Consider the following 21,053-nt stretch of genomic DNA (forward strand, 5'->3'; position numbering starts at 1 on the left):
GGAACTGGGAGGAGTCAAAGGAGAAGTTGTTGAGCGTGAGGACCAGCTCTGCTAGGTGGGGTGGAGTGCTAGTAGAGGGAAATTGGATGGTTCTGCAGTCGAAGAAGAAATGGAAGGCTTGAAGGCCATCCTGCTGGGGGATGGAGGTGTAGAGTGGCTGAATGTCCATAGTAAAGATGAGGGAATGGGGGCTTGGAAAGCGGGTCATTAAAGAGACAAAGGGCATGTGAGGTATCTTGGATATAGGTCGGGAGAGATTGGACCAGGGGAGATAGGATGAGGTTGACGTACATGGAAATCATTTCCATGGGAGAGGAGCAGGCAGAAACAATGGGTCTGCCAGGGCAGTTGTGTTTGTGAATTTTGGGGAGCAGGTAAAAACGTGCTGTGCGGGGCTAGGAAATGATAAGGTTGGAAGCTGTGGTAGGCAGACAGCCAGAAGTGATGAAATCGGTAATGGTGTTTGAAATGAAGGCCTGGTGCTAATCTGTGGGATCATGGTCCAAGGATAAGTAGGAGGAGGAGGTGTCTGAGAATTGTCGCCTGGCCTCAGCCCAACAGGTCAGGTCAACACGCCAGACTACCACGGCAACTCCCTTTTCGGCGGGTTTGATTATAATGTCAGGGTTCCTGCGGAGCGAGCGGAGGGCTGTACGTTCAGAGGGGGTGAGTTATATATAACTGTAACTGGACCATTCTTCATCAACAAGCAACCTAGGAAAAGATGCAATGTGAAAAACGTTTAACGCATTAAAAATATCCATGACTTGGATTCCACAGCCGTATGTGGCAATGAATTCCACAGATTCATCACTCTCTGGTGACTAAAGAAAATCCTCCTCATCTTTTTTAAGGTATTGTATGTCCTTTCATTCCGAGGCTCCGTTCTCTGGTCCTAGACTCTCCCACTAGTGGAAACATCCTCTCCACATTCCCATGTTAGTTATCTTTCTTGTTTGATGCGCATTTCTGTAAAAATGTTGTTCAGTTCATGATTGAAGGTCACACTGTTGTTGAAGGATTATGCTTTTGATTCTTTCACATTTTTTTCGGATTGTAAACATTCAAACATGCCTGATTATGCCAATCATTTATTTAGAGATATTGATTTTTGCCGTACTGTTCTTTAAATGCTTCAAATATATGTTTTTTTAATTTATAGTTAATTTTACATCAAAATTTGAATGCTCCAGTAAAGAACGGCAAACGACATATTTTTAAGCACGGCTGTTCTTGTGTGTCTGTTAGTGGAGGCGGACAATACCCACAGTTTTGCAACTGCCACTCGTGGTATGATTTTGAGTAGGTGGTGCTTTGAGCACCTAGGTTATAGGTCAGCAACCATGTTTCCAAGTACTCTAACGACCTAACGTCAACTTTGGAGATATTGTACCACGATATTGTAACACTCTGGTGGGCGGCGCGACTCACGTCGCAGCGGCCTCTGCAGTCCGTCTGTCTTTTTGTTATTTTTTGTCCCGTTTTAATGTAGTTTTTATTTTTTTTTGATGGGGTATGTGTGTGTGTGGTGGGGGGGAAACTTTTAAAATCTTTCCCCTGCACGGAGAACCCGACCTTTTCCCTGTCGGGTCTCCGTTGTCATTGGGGCTGCAACGTGGAGCGGCCTCCAGCAGGAACGACCTGGGGCTCCAGTCGCGGAGCCTGCGGGACCTACTCACCATCGTGGAGCTGGCCGAGTTCGGAGCGGGTGGAGCGGTGGTGGCGCGCTGCTGCGACCCGACCCCGGGGATTCGGAGGCTTACCGCAGGTCCGGTGGACAGTGACACCGGGAGCCCGCGCGTCCCTGCTGGGAGACCGCTTTTCGGGGCTTCCGCAACGGCGACTTCACCCGCCCGAGTCGCGGGGTCGAGGAGTGCCTGGAGCGGGGCCTTACATCACCGCCCGGCGCGGCTTCAACGGCTGCGGGACTTTGCTAGCGCCCGCCGGGGGCTCCAACAACAAGACCCGGAGCAGGGCCTTGCATCACCCGGCGCGGCGTTAATGGCCGCGGGACAATTGCCATCGCCCGCCGGGGGCTTTGACTCTGACATCAGGAGGGGAATGGGGAGTGCAGGGGAGAGATAAGTTTTTTTGCCTTCCATCATAGCGAGGAGGAGATACGCTGTGATGGATGTCTGTGTAAATTGTGTTGTGTCTTGGGTCTTTTTTTCTTGTGTGTATGACTGCAGAAACAACATTTCATTTGAGCCTCTATGAGGTTCAAGTGACAAATAAATTGTATTGTGTATTGTGTAATATATCGATAGAAATTAGTTACATGATTTGTTTGCTTTTTATAAAGAATATCTTTTAATTGCCTAGGCTTCATTGCAAGAATTATTTAAACCTCATCCCAGACAGTTAAACAAATAATCTAGATTTTCTCCTCGGTGCAGTATTCAGGGGCCGCCTCTCTGCCTGATATGTGTTGGTGAGATGTTTAAACCAGATCTTGTCTGCTCCCTCTCTGGTGAATATAAAAGGTCATAATTCAACAAAAAAAGATCAAGGGCTGTTCATTCAGTTGCTTGGCTGCTCAACCAGCAACACTACCGATACTAACACATGATTAATCTGCATGTTCAAGGTGGCACTTCTCATCGCAAATCATTTCCTGCAATACACCGATGATGCCTAAAAATGACACAGCGCCCTCCATAATGTTTGGGACAAAGACCCATCATTTATTTATTTGCCTCTGAACTCCACAATTTGAGATTTGTAATAGAAAAAAATCACATGTGGTTAAAGTGCACATTGTCAGATTTTATTAAAGGCCATTTTTATACATTTTGGTTTCACTATGTAGAAATTACAGCTGTGATTATACATAGATTTTTGGAGGATTTCGCAGTTGCAACATTGACACTACTTTACCAACATTTTGAGCTGCCCGTTTCAGATAGTCCATGTCTCAGGAACATACAAGATTGCAGGGATCTCAGCTGGCCATAGACTGAGATTGGCACTGGGTTTGAAGTCTTGATTTTCAAACACTCTATTTCTTAGATAGCCACGGTTGTGCTGGATCTGTGGAGGCAAAGAAGCATTTATTCATTTAAGTGCGGTTAGCTGCTGAGCCGGCCCCTGCTCGGAGACCGTGGCCTGCAGGGGAAGCCACAGAGCCGGCCCCTATTTTTGAGTCTTCCCCCAAAGACTATGGCACCCTTGAGGACGATTGCAGTAGACTCCCCTGCGGCATAAAGGTGGATGAGCGAGGAGACGGACGTTGGTTTGCAGGTCGACCCGCACGTCCAAGGGAAGATGACTGCTGGAGGCCCGCAACAGCCTGGGGCTCGCCTGGAACGGCACCGCTCATAATACCTAGAGCATAGACTGGACTCTGAAAATTGCACCAAAACATGGCGCCTCTTGCAGGCAGGATCAGTAGACTATTTCTGTACAATTTGCTAAAGGGGGAATATGCTAAGGTATGGCAATACTCTACTGGACTGTTTGTAAGAAAATAATTTCACTGTGCACTTACACTTCACACGTATGACAATAAAAGCACCATTGAACCATTAATCTGTTAAGAGATGACTCCCGAGGTGTGGAAGATGGTCTGTTTTGATTGTGGGCCTTTAATTAATAGTGGAGTTGTGGGGTGTGTTGGTATTGAACTGCATGGGAAACTTGGTAAAGGGCACTTGATTTTCGGATGTTTACTAAAAAGCCCATTCGCTTATACGCTTAGAATAAGATGATGTCTTGGAGTTCAGCATCTGAATGACTGAGTCAAAGACTTGTGTGAGGTCAAAAGGGCTAGGTATAATGGTTGTTGCTGTTCCCGCCATCACTCTTAGAGTTGGCACATGTTTAAGATCATGCCCACTGTAATCCTAGGTGGATGGAACCCAAACGAGAGCACTAACATTTTTTCCTTTAATTATGTTGTTCTGATATGTATAGGGAAATGTTCACTACTGTGATGCGGATTTGCACGGTACTATTTCCTGCGTAGAGCATCAGCAAACAATTCTGATCTCAAGTAAATAAAAATGTTATCAAGTACAAAGTTACTTCTGACCTACATTGGAATATGTAAACAAGATCTAATAATTACATTTAAAACTAACTAACCTTTTTTGCTGATTTTGGCTGATCCTATCCTGATTATCTGAATAATGTTGGTTGAAGCTCAACCTTAAAGTATTCTGGAATGGCAAAACTAATGTTCTATATGGTTATAAGGAATTCATTTTCTGCATGATAGACACAAAATGTTGGAATGAGTAACTCATCGGATCAGGCAGCATCTCTGGAAAAAACGGAATAGGTGAAGTTTTGGGTCGAGACCCTCCTCCTCCACTGACTTCATCCACTTCACCACCAACTTCCATCCGGCACTCCAATACACCTGGACGATTTCCAACACGTCCCTACCATTCCTTGACCTCACCATCTCCATCGCAGGGGACAGACTCCTGACCGACATACATTACAAACCCACTGACTCACATGGCTATCTGGACTACACGTCTTCCCACCCTGCCCCCTGTAAAGACTCCATCCCCTACTCCCAATTCCTCTGCCTACGCCGCATCTGTTCCCAGGATGAGACATTTCATACCAGGGCATCGGAAATGTCCTCGTTCTTCAGTAAAACGGGGATTCCCCTCCGCCACCATAGATGAGGCTCACACCAGGGTCTCATCCATACCCCGTAACACTGCTCTCTCTCCCCATCCCCGCACACGCAACAAGGGCAGAGTCCCTCTGGTCCTCACCTTTCACCCCACCAGCCGGCAAATACAACACATAATCCTCCGCCATTTCCGCCACCTCCAACGTGACCCCACCACTCGCCACATCTTCCCATCTCCCCCCATGTCTGCCTTCCGCAAAGACCGCTCCCTCCGCAATTCCCTCGTCAATTCTTCCCTTCCCTCCCGCACCACCCCCTCCCCGGGCACTTTCCGTTGCAACCGCAAGAAATGCAACACCTGTCCCTTCACCTCCCCCCTCGACTCCATCCAAGGTCCCAAGCAGTCGTTCCAGGTGCGACAAAGGTTCACCTGTATCTCCTCCAACCTCATCTACTGCATCCGCTGCTCTAGATGTCAGCTGATTTACATCGGTGAGACCAAGCGTAGGTTGGGCGATCGTTTCGCCGAACACCTCCGCTCAGTCCGCAATAACCTACCTGACCTCCCGGTGGCTCAGCACTTCAACTCCCCCTCCCATTCCCAATCCGACCTCTCTGTCCTGGGTCTCCTCCATTGCCAGAGTGAGCAACAGCGGAAATTGGAGGAACAGCACCTCATATTCCGTCTGGGGACCTTGCGTCCTTATGGCATTAACATAGAATTCTCCCAATTTGGCTAGCCCTTGCTGTCTCCTCCCCTTCCTTAACCCTCTAGCTGTCTCCTCCCACCCTCCCATCCGCCCGCCCTCGGGCTCCTCCTCCTCCTGCCCTTTTCCTTCTTTCTTTCCCCCACCCCCCATCAGTCTGAAGAAGGGTTTCGGCCCGAAACGTCGCCTATTTCCTTCGCTCCATAGATGCTGCTGCACCCGCTGAGTTTCCCCAGCAATATTGTGTACCCTCCTCAGACATTGCTCCTTTGTTTACTGATTGATTTGGGCATAAATCAAAATTAGGCATCTAGTGGTACGATGCTGGTTACATCAGACTGCAGGTGCTGGAATCAGGAGCCACAAACAATCTGCAAGAGGAACTCAGTGGGCTGAGCAGCATCTGTGGGGGGGGGGAAGGAGTCCTCACACAGGGCTCTGCCAAAATGTCAACAGGTCCTCATCTTCGCCCCCCCCCCCACCCCCCAACAGATACTGCTCAACCCACAGAGTTCCTCCAGCAGATTATTTGTTGCTATCTTATAATGTAAATGTGCTCATGTCTGCTTTTAATATACTATAGGGTCATAGACATGCGATTCTGACATAATATTAATTGACATTGTTGAGAGTTAGGAAAGTCCAGTTTGTAACTCAGAACATTCCCCAAAGGACTATCTTTGGTGCAGTAATAATTCAAACGACCGCTGAGGGCCCCAAGGAACTTGCATATCAAGTTTGACGGTACGATTGTCATATGAAACTCGATTCTGCCCTGAAGATAAGAGATCTTGTGGTTGTTTTAGAGCTTTGCTTATCGTCCACTAATCAATTGTGTACGATTTAAGATCCAGGCAGTTTTATAGTGTTGAATCATAAAGTCGTATCTCAGTACAGTTGTTAACTGGTTTATTCAAAATGGGAAGATAAAAGCAGTCTGAGTTACTTGCCTGTCTTTTTTCCCTCTCTTCTTCTATAGAATGTTATACTGGCTAATACTTGAACATGTGATTCTGTCATAATATTAATTGACATTGTTGAGAGTTTAGAAAGTCCAGTTTGTGAGTCAGAACATTCCCCAAAGGAATTCTGAATGTATTAAAGAGCGGTGCATTCCAGTTTATAATGAAACATAATTTTCACTTTACATTTAATGAATGCCTAGTTCAGTTTAGAGACACAGCGCAAAAACTGGCCCTTCATCCAACCAGGTCTGCGCCAACATTGATCCCCGTACATTGACACCAAGCTACACACTAGGGACAATTACAATATTTACCGCAGCCAAATTAGCCCACAAACCTGAACGTCTTTGGAGTGTGGGAGGAAACCTGAGCACCCGGGGAAAACCGATAGTTTCATCGGTTTAAATTCTTCTTTAAAACACACGGATGAACCGACAGTTCATCTTCCTTGGTTTCTACAATAAGAACACCCATACCTTCTGTTTGTTGCTCTCTGATGTGGACATAATTAAGGCTGGCATTTATTGCCGATTACTAGTTTCCCAGGGAAGGTGGTAAAGAACTTCCAACAAAGTGGTGCTGAAGTTACTTCCTTGAAGTGGTTGAGGAAAAGATTTTAGGATTTTGGTGAAAATAGAAAATGACAGTAACATATCTCAACATCAGAATGATATCAGATCAGAGCTGATAGTGTTGTTTATAGTTTGAAGTGTTTGAGCCTTGAATGTTCTGCCTTGCAAAAATGGCATTGTGACATCTAAGCTGAACTGTTGGGGGTGTAAAGGGACTTCCCAACACCAATTAGGAAACACAGTTATGCAAATTGCCAATGTTGCTTCCTATATAAGTGTGGCATATCCTCATAAACACACAAATGCAATGCACCTGCATGGGTTATATATTTCAGTTGAGCACTTGTATAACACAGTGTGCACAGAAAATTAGATTTTTTAAATTTGATTCGCGTTTAAGTGTAGAATGGAGTTTATTGAAATATCTGTAATGCCAATTTCATTTTCTTTTGTTGCCATTAAAAAAAGGAAGAAGAATTTAAAAAAGCATGGGAAGAAAAGCAGCACAGAGAACACGAAGAATACTTGAAGTTGAAAGAAGCATTTGTCATTGAAGAGGAAGGAATTGATGCCGAGGAAACCGAGGAAGAGGTAATTGTTCACACAAAACCATTAAAAAACTAAGTTAATAGTGCACATTAGCCACCAGTCTCAGCTGTATGGTAGAATTTTAGAAAAAAATTATGTGGTGTGTTATTTACTGATTTAGAAGTACAAATACAGTGAAATTGTCGCAAAGTAATGAATAATATTCACATTTAATAGAAAATTATTTAAGCATCATTAAAACTATGAATAATTCCTTAATTTAGTGGGTGATGAGAAGAATTCCTGTCATTTCCTGACAGCTCATTGCATTTTTTTAAGGGAAAAGACTTTGACCAACTATTCTGAATAATACTTATTAAACTTATTAACATTGACATCATTTAGTGGCTGGATATTTGGAGTGTAGAACTGTTTGTAGCTTATTGCAAGATCAATCTGACGGTCCCATTCTTCAACTCTTTCCGGGTGGCACTGCAATTTATTTTCCCTCTGATATATAGATTAGGACTTTTGAGATTATTTATTCTTGTAAGTGGGACTGCATAGTGGTCCTGCCGATCGTGCAGCTGCCTCTGCTTTCAGCGGCCTGGGTTCAAGTCTGACTTCCAGTGCTGTCTCTGTGGAGTTTGCACGTTCTCCCTGTAAATTGAGGTCTCTCCCGAGTGCTCTAGATTCCTCCCACATCATGTTGGTTGTTACAAGGGTGGCACAGTGGCGCAACCTTGCTGCCTTACAGCGCCACAAACCCGGGTTCGATCCTGACTACGGGTGCTGTCTGTAAGGAGTTTGTACGTTCTCCCCGTGACCTGCGCGGGATTTCTTTGGGAGCTCCAGTTTCTTCCCACACTCCAAAGACGTACAAATTTGTAGGCTAATTAGCTTGGTAAAATTGTGAATTGTCCCTAGTGTGTAGGATAGTATTAGTGTGCTGGGATCGCTGGTTGGCGGGGACTCAGTGGGCCAAAGGGCCTGTTTCTACACTGTACCTCTAAATTAAACTAAACCAAGTAAAATTGGCCAGTAAGCTGTCCATGTTGTAGAAAGGTGTAAAATAATGAGGCTGGAGTGGCCACAGCTGGTGTTAATAAGACATATAAGAGAATAGAGTACAGGGAAATTAGAGGGAATGAGACGGATAGAATCACTCTGAGAGCCAACATAGACTTGATGGGCTGAATAGCTTTAATCTATATCTAAGTATATATAATAACATTGCTAATCTTTGGTGATGCTGGATATTTTTTATGTTTCAATTAAACAAGCCTTTTGTAGTTGCATATTATTTGTATATTCATTCATAACCATACTTTACCTCTGTCTTCATAAAAACCAAAGTATAATTGAGATGTCTTTTCCGTGGGGCTAACTAAATGCACAATCTAACCATTATAGACATTTACAAGAGGTGTACAAGAGGTGATTGGTTTCGTAAGATAAATAGAGGGAATTTGTTGCATAGTTTAAGGACCAAGTGACACAAATTTAACATTTTGGGCCAAAAATGTAAGGGCGATTTGAGGGAAAAAACATGTTACCGGGGAGTGGTGATGATCTGGTATTGACTGCATTTAGGGATCGTAGAAACAGAATGAACCAGAGACAAAACAAAACAAAACGAGATAGGCATTTCAAAAATAATAATTTGACTGACTATGGGGGAAAAAAGCAGGGGAATAGATTTATACCAGAGTCTACCAAACTTTGTGTGAAATGGCCTTCTATGCCGTTACAATGGATGATTGCCTGAGGTGCAGTTCTCACATTGTTATTAGATATCTCTTGTATTCAATAACTCTTCTTGCCATGTTTGTTCTTGCTGGTTCACCATTATATTGAACATCAAATGTAAATGTTACTATGACAAAACTTAACAGCTGATCCAAAATTTGTGGTGAACTTTACCTGAATTTGACGACATTCGATCAGTGGACTGCAATTTTGTATGAAACATGGTTTCTGAAACCTGTGTGCTTTCATGTCTAAGTTGAAGGAGGAACAAATTTATGAGTTAGGCGCTGTCTTAAGTTATGATATTGCAAGACCAGCCGCTGCTGCAGTGTCTGGCTTGTTCCTCCCGCTCCCAGCATTATGTCTGAGCTGCTCTGACTTTCATAGTCATAGAGTCATACAGCATGGAAACAGACTCTTCGGCCCAACATGCCCACACCGGCCAATGGATCCCAGCCACTTGCCTATGTTTGACCCATATCCCTCTAAACCTGTCCTATCCATTAATGTCTAATTGTTTCTTAAATGTTGCAATAAACTCTCTTCGTCAATAATCCCAGAGCTTGTTGTTTGCCCATTCTGTCCCACAACCAAACCTGCAATGTTTCTGCAGTGGGCTCTGCAAACTAAATTGGTTCAAGATTGGAGCAATGTACCCACGAATGCTTATTGATCAAAAATAATAGCTACAAAGATAAAATACTCCATACACGATTCAACAGCATGATTTAAATATATATTTTAATAAAAGAATGCTTTTGCAGTTCATATGCAGTTTAAGCTGTTTCTTACACAAAAAGAATTAACTATTAATTCTCGACCAAATCGACCAAAATGATAGGAACCCAATGAGTCAGGCAGCATCTGTGGAGGAAATAGACAGACAACGTTTCAGGATATACATTAATGTAAGAAGAGCATCCGAAATAGACTAAGCTTGCAAAATTGTAGTAGTTAGTGATGTTTCTCATTTTTCTTTTTGTTTATTTCATTGTTCTTGTTTCTTTCCTAGTCTGAAAACCTTTTGGAATTGTTCATCACCTACATCAAGGTAATGATAATACTTTGTTTCATTTTACAAATGTGTGAAGTGTGAAATGGCAGGCATACCAATATATATTCTTATTTTGCTGTCTTATTTTGGCTTTATTGGGACTATTTTGGTACAGTTTAGAGAAGCATGTGGAAACAGGCCCTTCGGCCCACTGAGTCCACGCTGACCTGGCCTGACCGCTTCTATAAATTGCCCCGAGTGTGTGGGATGTGAAACCTGTACACTAGTTCTATGTTATTCGACTTTCACATCCTACACACTAGGGGCAATTTATAGAAGCCAAGTAACCTACAAACCTGCACATCTTTGGGATGTGGGAGGAAACCGGAGCACCCAGATGACATCCACGCCCATCCACGAGCTTGCAGAGAGAACTCTGCAAACTCCACATAGATGGCACCCGTAGTCAGGATGGAACCTTGGTCTCTGGGGCTGTGAGGCAGCAGCTCTACCACTGTGCCCGTGTGCTGCCTTTGAGGAAAATAGTTCATTTAAATGTTTTGAAACACAATGTTTTATTTCAAGTTTTAAATAAATGAGAAACAAACAGAGAATAAAATAGATCTGCAATATCGAGATCTGCAATGTTGGATAGAGAGACAGGTTCAAGGATGATAATTTAAAAGAGAAAAAGAATAAGTATTTGAAAATAAAAAAATATGCTGGGCCATGGTGAGAGGATGGGGTAGTGGGACTAGATTGTTCTCACTTAGACATGATGGGTTGAGTGGAGTCATGGAAGATTGAACAGTACAGCACAAGAACAGGCCCTTCAGCCCAAATGTCTGTGCCAGATATGATGCCATGACAAAATGCTGAAGTAACTCAGCGAGTCAGGCAGCATCTCTGGAGAAAAAGGATGGGTGACATTTTGGGGCGGGACCCTTCTTCAGCCATCCCTTTTCTCCTGAGATGCTGGTTGAACCGCTGAGTTACTCCAGGACTTTGTGTCTATCTTTGGTAGGACCCAACATCTGCAGTTCTGTGTTTCAACATTTTGACCTCATCGCTGTTCTTTACAACTTCCCAGATCTTTGTCCCTTCATAACATATCTACATCTTGTCTTCTTTCAACCAAATATGTTCCCACCTACACCGTGAGCTTTTATTTTCAACATTAATCTTTGATGCCTTGCAGAAATGTAAATTTAGTACATCCCCCGATTTATCCACACCACATAATTATTCATGGCACAATTGGACCCAATAAGCTGTAAATTATCTGTGATTCTAATATTACAGTGATATCACTGGATTCCAAATGAGTGATAGACCAGGGCAAATATTGTAATTTACCAAAAGTACTGTTGATGTAACTAAATACTGAACAGTTATCTCAGGAATCCATAATTTTGTTGAATACTAGACAAATACTTTTTTTTGGGTAAACAAAAATGTTGGAGAAACTCAGCGGGTGAGGCAGCATCTATGGAGCGAAGGAAATAGGCAACGTTTCGGGTTTCGACCCGAAATGTGGCCTATTTCCTTCGCTCCATAGATGCTGCCTCACCCGCTGAGTTTCTCCAACATTTTTGTCCACCTTCGATTTTCCAGCATCTGCAGTTCCTTCTTAAACATTTTTTTGGGTAAACGTTTGTTTTAAAATTAAGTATATATTTGTAATATGTGTTTACAAATTTTTAGGTTTAGGTTTATTATTGCTACGTGTACCGAGATACAATCAAAGATTTTGTTGTGCATGCTATCCAATCTAATCAGATTAGTTAATGCCTACAATAAATGTGCATATCGAAGGAGGTTAAAGATGCTAATTTCGGAATAATACCAAGTGAGAATGTATGTACAGGTGCACAACCTTTTATCCGGAGTTCCGGAAACCGAAAAGCTCCGAAAACCGGACATTTTTTCCAGAATGTCGTCTGCACACCAAAGCTCGCGTTTGGCGCCAAACCTGACCCGAAACGACCCACGATCAACCCAGGTCTGTACTACTGTAGGGGCTGCCTCCTCCCCGGAGACCGGGGAGACACTTAAACATCTGTAAATCATTGCTTAAATGTTAGTCAGTTAGTTTGGAGGGCTTTTATGTGAAGGGGGAAACTTTAATTCTTAGTCCCCTACCTGGTCGGAGAGGCGGGGAGCAGGCAATGCCTTACCGGGTCGCCGTGCAGTAAGCTCCGGAGCGCTGTGGCCGCCGACTGGCTGCGCGGCACTCCAAATCCAGCGCCGCCCGCGGCCGGACACCCGCAGCCCCAGTTCCGCGATGTTGGGAGTCGGCGGCCACAGCGCTCCAGAGCTTACCGCACGGCGACCCGGTAAGGCATTGCCTGCTCCCCGCTAGAATCCCAGCGCTGTGGCCTCCGACTCCCAACATCGCGGAGCTGGGGCTGCGGGCGTCCGGCCGCGGGCGGCGCTGGATTTGGAGCGCCGCGCAGCCAGGGGTAGAGTTGCCGGGGTCGGAGCTCCATCCGGCGCCGCCCGCGGCCGGACGCCCGCAGCCCCAGCTCCGCGATGTTGGGAGTCGGCGGCCACAGCGCTCCGGAGCTTACTGCACGGCGACCCGGTAAGGCATTGCCCGCTCCCCGCCTCTCCAACCAGGTAGGGGACTAAGAATTAAAGTTTCCCCCTTCACCCACCCCCCCCCCCCCCCACCACATAAAATCCCTCCAAACTAACTGACTAACATTTAAGCAATGATTTACAATGATTCCCCGGTCTCCGGGGAGGAGGCAGCCGCTCCTATTTTCAAGCCGCCCGCGCTACCTACCTAATCTACGCTAAAAATCTTCCATTCCGAAATCCGAAAAATTCCGAAATCCGAGAAGTGTCTGGTCCCAAGGCTTTCGGATAAAAGGTTGTGCACCTGTATATATTTTAAATTATCCTCGGTTTTGATGTTTTGGAATTTTACTTTACAATCTTTGATTTTTATAATTTTGAAAAGTTGAGCCACTACAGTCACACATTAATTAGGTCTTTTGAGAATGGTATTGCTATGTATTTGTCTAATAACCATCCTTTCTCCACATCTCCAGAGAAGAACCGAAGAGAGATGTTGGCAGTTCCTGGCTCTGAGAACTGAATTCCATGGGCTGGTTGTTCACATTATTTCTCAGTCCATAGTAGCAGTTCTCCGGCTTGGCTGCTTTGTCCTTCAGCATTTCTTTGGCCTTAATTAAATTTAATGAATTTCTACCTCTTTGCATGACTCTTTTGAAGATTTTTACTCTTTCATGTTTAAAATGAATTTTGTATAGTCAACATTGTTTTTCAGCCTTGTACATTGGTACCACCTTTACTTAAACCCTACTGATTTATTACAGTGCTTTTGATTATGGAATCCAGCATGCAAACTTAATGCCCAGTGCCCACCTTAGTGTGTTATCATTGAGAAATCTCTCTGCTGAGGAGAGTTGAGCAGCCAAATAAAGAGAGGAGGAGACAACAATAGGAAAGTTTAGTTTAGAGATACAGCGCGGAAACAGGTTCATCGGCCCACCGAGTCTGCACTGATCAGTGATCCCCACACACTAGCGCTATCCTACACACACTAGGGACAATTATACCAAGCTGATTAGCATACAAACCTGTACGTCTTTGGAGTGTGAGAGAAAACTGGAGCTCCCGGGGAAATCTTACTAATCTTAATAAACCTACCTACACTCTCCTCCTCCCCTTGTCGTTTAAACCAGTTCCACAGTTCTTCACATTGTATCCACCCTGCCCGAGATCATTTGTGGCTGGCCCTGATTGGGCCTAGTCTTTTCTTGTCTCCACCTCTTCACTCCCCCCCACACCCCCTACATTCAGTCTGAAGGAGGGCCCCGACCCGAAACATCACCCATCCTTTTTCTCCAGAAATGCTGCCTGACCTGCTAGGTTACTCCAACACTTTGTGTCTATCTTTTGTATAAACCATCATCTGCAGTTCTTTGTTTCTACATCCTGTCAGTCATGCATCTCTCTTGCATCTAGTGATGTCTTTTATTGCTAATTCCACAAACACTCTCTTCCCAGATAGACTTCCTGAGCACTAACCGAAGTACCGGTGATAACCTGATTGTTAATTGTAGTAAAAACAGCACATGTTACCAGGTGCTGTTGTTTATACAGCTAGATAGTACTTTTTACATAAAATTAATTTCAATGGAAATGAAAAGAAATTCGGGCAAGGAAATAAATAAGTTTTCTCCCGTAAAATTAACACTAATTCTATCACTTCTTACAGTCTGGGTCATTCCGTTTTAGTCACCTTGAAACTTCATCATTAAGTATTTGTTTGCATTTTGGCAACATGTGGAGGTTGGTTCAATGGTAGCACCTTGGGATTATGTTTTCTAAATCTACATTTTTGAGTAAGCACTGTAGAATTTTCTTCGATGATGATTCTTCAAAAAGAGTATTTTAAATATCTGGAATTGTAATTGTTGTGAGGCTGAATGACAGTTATCTTACTATTCCTTTCCCCAGAAAAATAAAGTTGTTCTTTTGGAAGATCTTGCCTCTCATTTTGGCTTGAGGACACAGGTAAGTGAATTAATAGTTTCTTTTTCTGGAAGTGAATTAAAAGTAAAGTGCTTCTCACATGGCCTCAAATTAATATAAAATTGTTTAGTTCTGGACTTTGAACTGTAAACACAATTACGTGAACAGTAGATCAAACATTTTGCATTTCTTCCTCAATGCATTTCAGTTCAGTTTAGTTTATTGTCATGTATACTGAGGTACAGTGACATTTTGTAGTTGCGTGTTATCCAGTCAGCAGAAACACAATACATTGTTACAATTTAGCCATTACAGTGTATAGATACATGATAAGGGAATATTGTTTTATGTCCCAATCACTACATGCTGAGCTTTGTTTGAAATTGGCTTCTTTGTTCATGATTAGACAGGATTATGTTAATCTGTGATGCCTTAAATAGGTGTATAAGTGATAGAGCAGAATTATGCCATTTGGGGCATCAAGTCTACTCCGCCATTCAATCATGGCTGATCTATCTTTCCCTCTCAGCCCCATTCTCCTGCCTTCTCCCCGTAACCCTGACACCCGCACTAATCAAGAATCTATCAATCTCCGCCTTAAAGATATCAATTGACGGCCTCCACAGCACTTCGTGGCAATGAATTCCACAGATTCACCACCCTCTGACTAAAGAGATTCCTCCTCATCCTTCTAAAAGTACATCCCTTTATTCTGAGGCTATGGCCTCTGGTCCCAGACACTCCCACTAGTGGAAACATCCTCTCCACATCCACTCCAGGCCTTTCACGATTCGGTAAGTTTCAATGAGGTCCCCCTTTATCTTTTTATACTCCATCAGGCCCAGTACCGTTAAATGCTCATCATGTGCTAACCCACTAATTGCTGGGATTACGTTGTTACTAATATTCTTAATAATAACACATTCTGAATTATAGGGTTATATTACGATTCAGTTCATTATTCAGACAGATTATTAATTTGTAATTTCTTTTCAGGATGCTATCAGCAGGCTCCAAGAGTTAATTGCTGAAGGATCTCTAACAGGTAAGCAGCTGGTGCAACTGAGATGTAACTCACTGATACATTTCTGCAATTATATTTTCAATTATGCACCTATGTATATGGCTCAAGTAGGATCATGACATTTAGTCTTCTTCTTGCATATGGCATGCACAGCCTAAAGTTGTTCTATTTGATCTCATTTGATTGTGCATGCCAGGTTGATTGCATTCGTTGAAACAGGGCGGACCACGTGATGGTTGCAATCTCCCACTGCATGGCATTTAGTAACAACTGTTCATTGTTCACTGGTGTTAATTTTTTCCTCTAAGTAAACTGCCTGTAATATTGAGAACTAGTTATTCATTTTTTGCCTCAAGACAGATTATTTTTCTTCTAGGTGTTCTCGATGATCGTGGGAAATTCATATACATCACTGAACAGGAACTTGCTGCCGTGGCTCAATTTATTAAGCAGCAAGGCCGTGTTTCCATTGTGGATCTGGCACGGGCCAGCAACTCTCTCATTAACCTTAACCCAGACTCGAGAACTATTCCTGAATCTGTGGCCTAGCACTCGCTGACTTATTTAAGCAAAAATAAAGTTGCAAAATACAAATTTTTAATTATAGCAAATTTTGTGTCACATTTTTGTTTTACTATATCTTCCTTATTTGTTTACAAGGCAACAATTTTGCCACATGTCCACGCTCTGTATGAGAGAAGCCTGTCATTTGTTCTCTAGATAATGTGCAGGGGGGTTTTCCAGTTACTTTTGCTGACCTGTAGCTTAACTTAATATCTGTTTACCATTCTTACTTTACATTAAACATTGCTCCACAAATGAGAACTGCCAATTCATTACATGCATAGATAAACAAGCTTTTGAGATCTGATCCTAGATATATGATTCTAAGTGGCAATTTTTTTTTTTAGCATCAACTAGCAGGCCAGTGTGGAATTGTTAAAAGTACAGCAAAATGCAAAGAGCTGGAGGACCTTGTTATATCAGGCAGCATCTGGAGAGGGAATGGACAGGTGATGTTTCGGGTCAGGACTCTTCTTCTGACCGATTGTTAAAATTAGCTTTGCAGTATTAACAAAACTCAGAAAACTATCATTTGCAGAAGTAAATGGTTGACTAAAACTTGAAATCTCTATCAGGTTTGCAACATTTAGGAATGGAAGGCTGCTTCTAAAGTGAACAGCCACTGTGCTGCCGCAATTCTTGGCATTTGACTTATTGTTCTTACCTGTATATGTGAGTTTTTGTGAAGTTAATAGTTTTAATTGACTACAGGGGTATGACAGCGTTGCTCTGCAGATAAACTGTGGGATGTGGGTTGAATATCTGAAATTGCTATGCATAAAATGGTGACCTTTCATCAGTGCGTATATGTATTTGGGGTAGCCAATCTTTATGGATTATGGATCTTAATTTGCATTATTTTCAGGTACACAGGCCATATTTGTATCAAAAGTATGTTTCGCACCAAATATCAGTTATTATGAAAAGTAAGATTAACCTGAAGAAAAGTGAACACCATTCATGACATTTGATTATGAATAGTTATCAAAGTTTATTTTGAAAAGCAGGCTGTAGATACTTAAAAAAAATAAAAAAATTATCAATTGCCATTTTTGTTCATTTTTATTAAAAAATCTAATTTTAGACAGCTTCAACCTGTTAGAATTTCAACCTTTTGGTGAATATCTTAAAATGATATCTATCTATATACTAATAAAAGTCTTGTCTTGTTTGTTTGTCTGTCTGTGAGATCAAGGAACTACGCCAAAACGGTACACAATAACGTGAAAGTTTTTGCAGAATCTTACTCAACTTTTTCCCGTGGTCGTTAATATCAAGTTTCTTCACATTTGATGTTATAATTCACGTTATTGATATTTAAAGTTTAAAAAAAGCCAACTTTGAAAATGATAACTGCCTGTGAGAGTAAGACTTTTCTAGCAGTTTCCAGTGATGATGTCACAATGGCATCTCTCAGTTGTCCAATCACGATGGGATCTCATTTTACAAGCTGCCGTGAAGATTCCGACAACCGCAAATGACATCACAATGGGATCTCTGCTGCCAATACAGAAGCTGAGAGTTGATGGAGTGAGGTATGGGAGGAGAAGAAATGTTATTTAAACATTGTCTTTAGTGGGGGAGTGCGAAAGAGGAGAGGAGAGGGAGGGAGTGACTGAGGGTAGGCAAAAGGAGAGGGAGGGAGAGGTGACAGAGAGACAATGGGATCAGCAGCTTCAAAGGGAGTAAGGAGAGTGAGACCCCCCCCCCCCCCTACCCCCAACGTGGGAAGGATTGATTGGCTCAAGGGAGCACCGACACAGACCCAAAGGTCGAGTCCATTCATTGGCTCCGGGAAGAGCCGACTGCCTCCCCCCCCCCCACCCACGTGGGAAGGATTGATTGCGTTGGGGGAATGGGTGAGTGGTGGAAACGGGTTGCGTTGTGAAACGGGTGAGTGATGGAATATTGCGTTGGGGAAAGGGGGCCAAAGGGGGTGGGGGGGGGAGAGGGGTTAGGGGGGGGGGAGGGACTGGCTGAGGGTAGGGGAGAGGAGAGGGAGGGAGAGGTGAAGGAGGGGAGGAGATGAGGGGAGAGAAGAGGGAGGGTGAAGAAGAGGGGGAGGGAGTGTTGGGGATGAGGGGAAATGAGCCGCGCCTGTGCAGTTGTGGGCTATGGGTGAGTGGTGGAATATTTCGTTGGGCGAACGGGTTACGTTGGGGAAACGGATGATGGGGTGATTGGCTCCAGGGTGAGCCACGTTCGTGGACCAGCCCTCCCGTGTGACGCCGCGCCCCACCCCCACATTGGGGGACGGGGCCAACAGGTTCCACCTGGTCTAGTAACTATATAATTTGCAGAAGTGGTGCAGCTGGTAGAACTGCTGCCTCACAGTGCCAGGGACCCAATTTGATCCTGACCTCGGGTGTTGTCTATGTGGAGTTTGCACATTCTCCCTGTGATCATGTGGGTTTCCTCTGGGCGTTCCGGTCTCCTCCCACATTACAAAGACGTGCGGGTTTCTAGGTTAATTGGCCTCTGTAAATTGTCCCTAGTGGATGAGAACTTGACATAACAGAACTAGTGTGAAAGTGTCTGTTTCCTTTCTGCAACTCTAAACTAAACTAAATGGCTTTATTGTTGCAAGTTACTGAGAAGAATCATTACTGGATTACAAAATATATTCCATATATAACATATGCAAACTAGAAACCTTACTACTGGCAAAACATTAAAACATTGTTGAGACAACAGATCAGATTAATAACACTCCAAAGAATTTATCTTCTCAATCCACTGCAGCTGACATTCTGTGCTATCAAGCACAACCCATCATGATATAGCGGAGAGGAATGGACAGACAACATTTTAGGTCAGTACCCTGCTCAGTCTTAAAAAAAAAAGTTGCTAACTTGGTTAAGCTGCAGCACAAAATTATATGCATGATAGCAGTAAATTTATCACAAAATATTGATGTGATTTCGCAACCAATGCATCAGAGCAAGCTCTGCCAACTTCGGTTCACATGAAACATAGAGTCATACCACATGGAAACCGGCTCTTCTGCCATCACATCCATGCCGACCATCATGCCCCATCTAATCTAGTCTCATTTGTCCACATTTGGCCCATATCACTCTAAAACTTTCTTATTCGTATGCCTGTCCAAATATCTTTTAAATGCTGTTACGGTACCTGCCTCAACTATCTCCTCTGGCAGCTCATAAAAGATTCTGTGCATTCATCTTATCTATTCCCCTCATGATTTTATACACCTTTGTACGATCACCCCTCATTTGAACCAAAGAATAAAGTTCCAGCATGCCTACCTACTGCTATAGCTCAGGCCCCCGAGTTCTGGCCACATACTTGTAAAGCTTATAACCATATAACAATTACAGCACGGAAACAGGCCATCTCGGCCCTACAAGTCCATGCCGAACACTTTTTTTCCCCTAGTCCCATCTACCTGCACTCAGACCATAACCCTCCATTCCTTTCCCATCCATATACCTATCCAATTTATTTTTAAATGATAAAATCGAACCTGCCTCCACCACTTCCACTGGAAGCTCATTCCACACAGCTACCACTCTGAGTAAAGAAGCTACCCCTAAACTTCTGTCCCTTAATTCTGAAGTCATGTCCTCTTGTTTGAATCTTCCCTACTCTCAATGGGAAAAGCTTATCCACGTCAACTATTCTATCTGTCTATCCCTCTCATCATTTTAAAGACCTCTATCAAGTCCCCCCTTAACCTTCTGCGCTCCAAAGAATAAAGACCTAACTTATTCAACCTTTCTCTGTAACTTAGTTGCTGAAACCCAGGCAACATTCTAGTAAATCTCCTCTGTACTCTCTATTTTGTTGACATCCTTCCTATAATTGGGCGACCAAAATTGTACACCATACTCCAGAATTGGTCTCACCAATGCCTTGTACAATTTTAACATTACATCCCAACTTCTATACTCATAACTATATTCTCTCCACTCTTTCTAGCTTAATGACATTTGAAGAGTTTGGTGTATGAAGAAATGCTGAGCAGGTTGGGCTTATAGGCATTGGGATTTGGAAGAATGAGAGTGGATCTAATTGAAACGTACACAAGGATTGGCCTTATGGATACTCAAATTTTTCACTAGTGCTGTATGTGGAATGAGGGAGTGTGATTTTGTAATAAGTCACCCATTTAAGATGGATTTGAGAGAACAGCCCAGAAATTTGTGGTGGATATTTCAGGTGAAAGTTGGAAGAATAGAGAGCGAAGCGTGTTTAATTGTCATTTGTACCAGGACCAGAATAATGAAATTATTACCTTACCTTTAGCTTTACAGCCACGTTAAGCACAACAACGTAACAAATAAATATGCAATAAATTATATGCTATTCTAGGTAACCAGAATACGACAGAAGTACCAGACAATGATGAAATCAATCCAACATGACCCCCTGACATCAATGGCAGTACCTTCTTTGGATTCCCCCACTGTCAATTTCCTGATGGTTACTATTGTCCAGAAACTGGACTGGAGTATCCATGTATACAATGTGGCTACAAGAGCAAGCCAGAGTCTAAGAATCCTGCAGCAAGTAACTCACCTTCTAACTCCTCACTAGAAAATATCCTGACTACATCACGGCCTGGTATAGCAATTCCAACATGCTGGAATGCAAATGTCCGCAGAGAGTGGTGGACTCAGCCCGGTCCGTCACGGTCACAGGAATCCCCACCATCGAAAATATCAACACGAGGGGCTGCTTCAAGAAGGTCTATCATCAAGGATTCCAGCCATCTGGATAAGGCCCTCTTCTCATTGCTACCGTCAGGAAGTACAGAAGCCCAAAGTTGCACACCAGCAGGTTCAGGAATAACTACTTTCCTGCAAACCTTGGATTCTTGAACCGACACACAA

At 43.3% G+C, this 21,053-nt stretch overlaps 1 protein-coding gene across 2 annotated transcripts in view; it reads left to right on the forward strand.

Moving 5' to 3' along the window:
* The window catches only part of ddrgk1 (DDRGK domain containing 1), a 79,250-nt gene extending 62,004 nt beyond the window's left edge, over positions 1-17,246 (forward strand). For both annotated transcript variants that reach the window (XM_033035117.1, XM_033035128.1), the window contains exons 5-9: positions 7,301-7,423; positions 10,122-10,160; positions 14,595-14,651; positions 15,606-15,654; positions 16,010-17,246. In XM_033035117.1, the coding sequence (XP_032891008.1) occupies positions 7,301-7,423; positions 10,122-10,160; positions 14,595-14,651; positions 15,606-15,654; positions 16,010-16,182 (441 nt within the window). In that variant the 3' untranslated portion in view covers positions 16,183-17,246. The remainder of the gene's footprint in view (positions 1-7,300; positions 7,424-10,121; positions 10,161-14,594; positions 14,652-15,605; positions 15,655-16,009) is intronic.
* Positions 17,247-21,053: the final 3,807 nt, after the last annotated feature.

The sequence above is a fragment of the Amblyraja radiata genome, chromosome 1, assembly GCF_010909765.2.
Source record: "Amblyraja radiata isolate CabotCenter1 chromosome 1, sAmbRad1.1.pri, whole genome shotgun sequence".
Lineage (NCBI taxonomy): Eukaryota > Metazoa > Chordata > Chondrichthyes > Rajiformes > Rajidae > Amblyraja > Amblyraja radiata.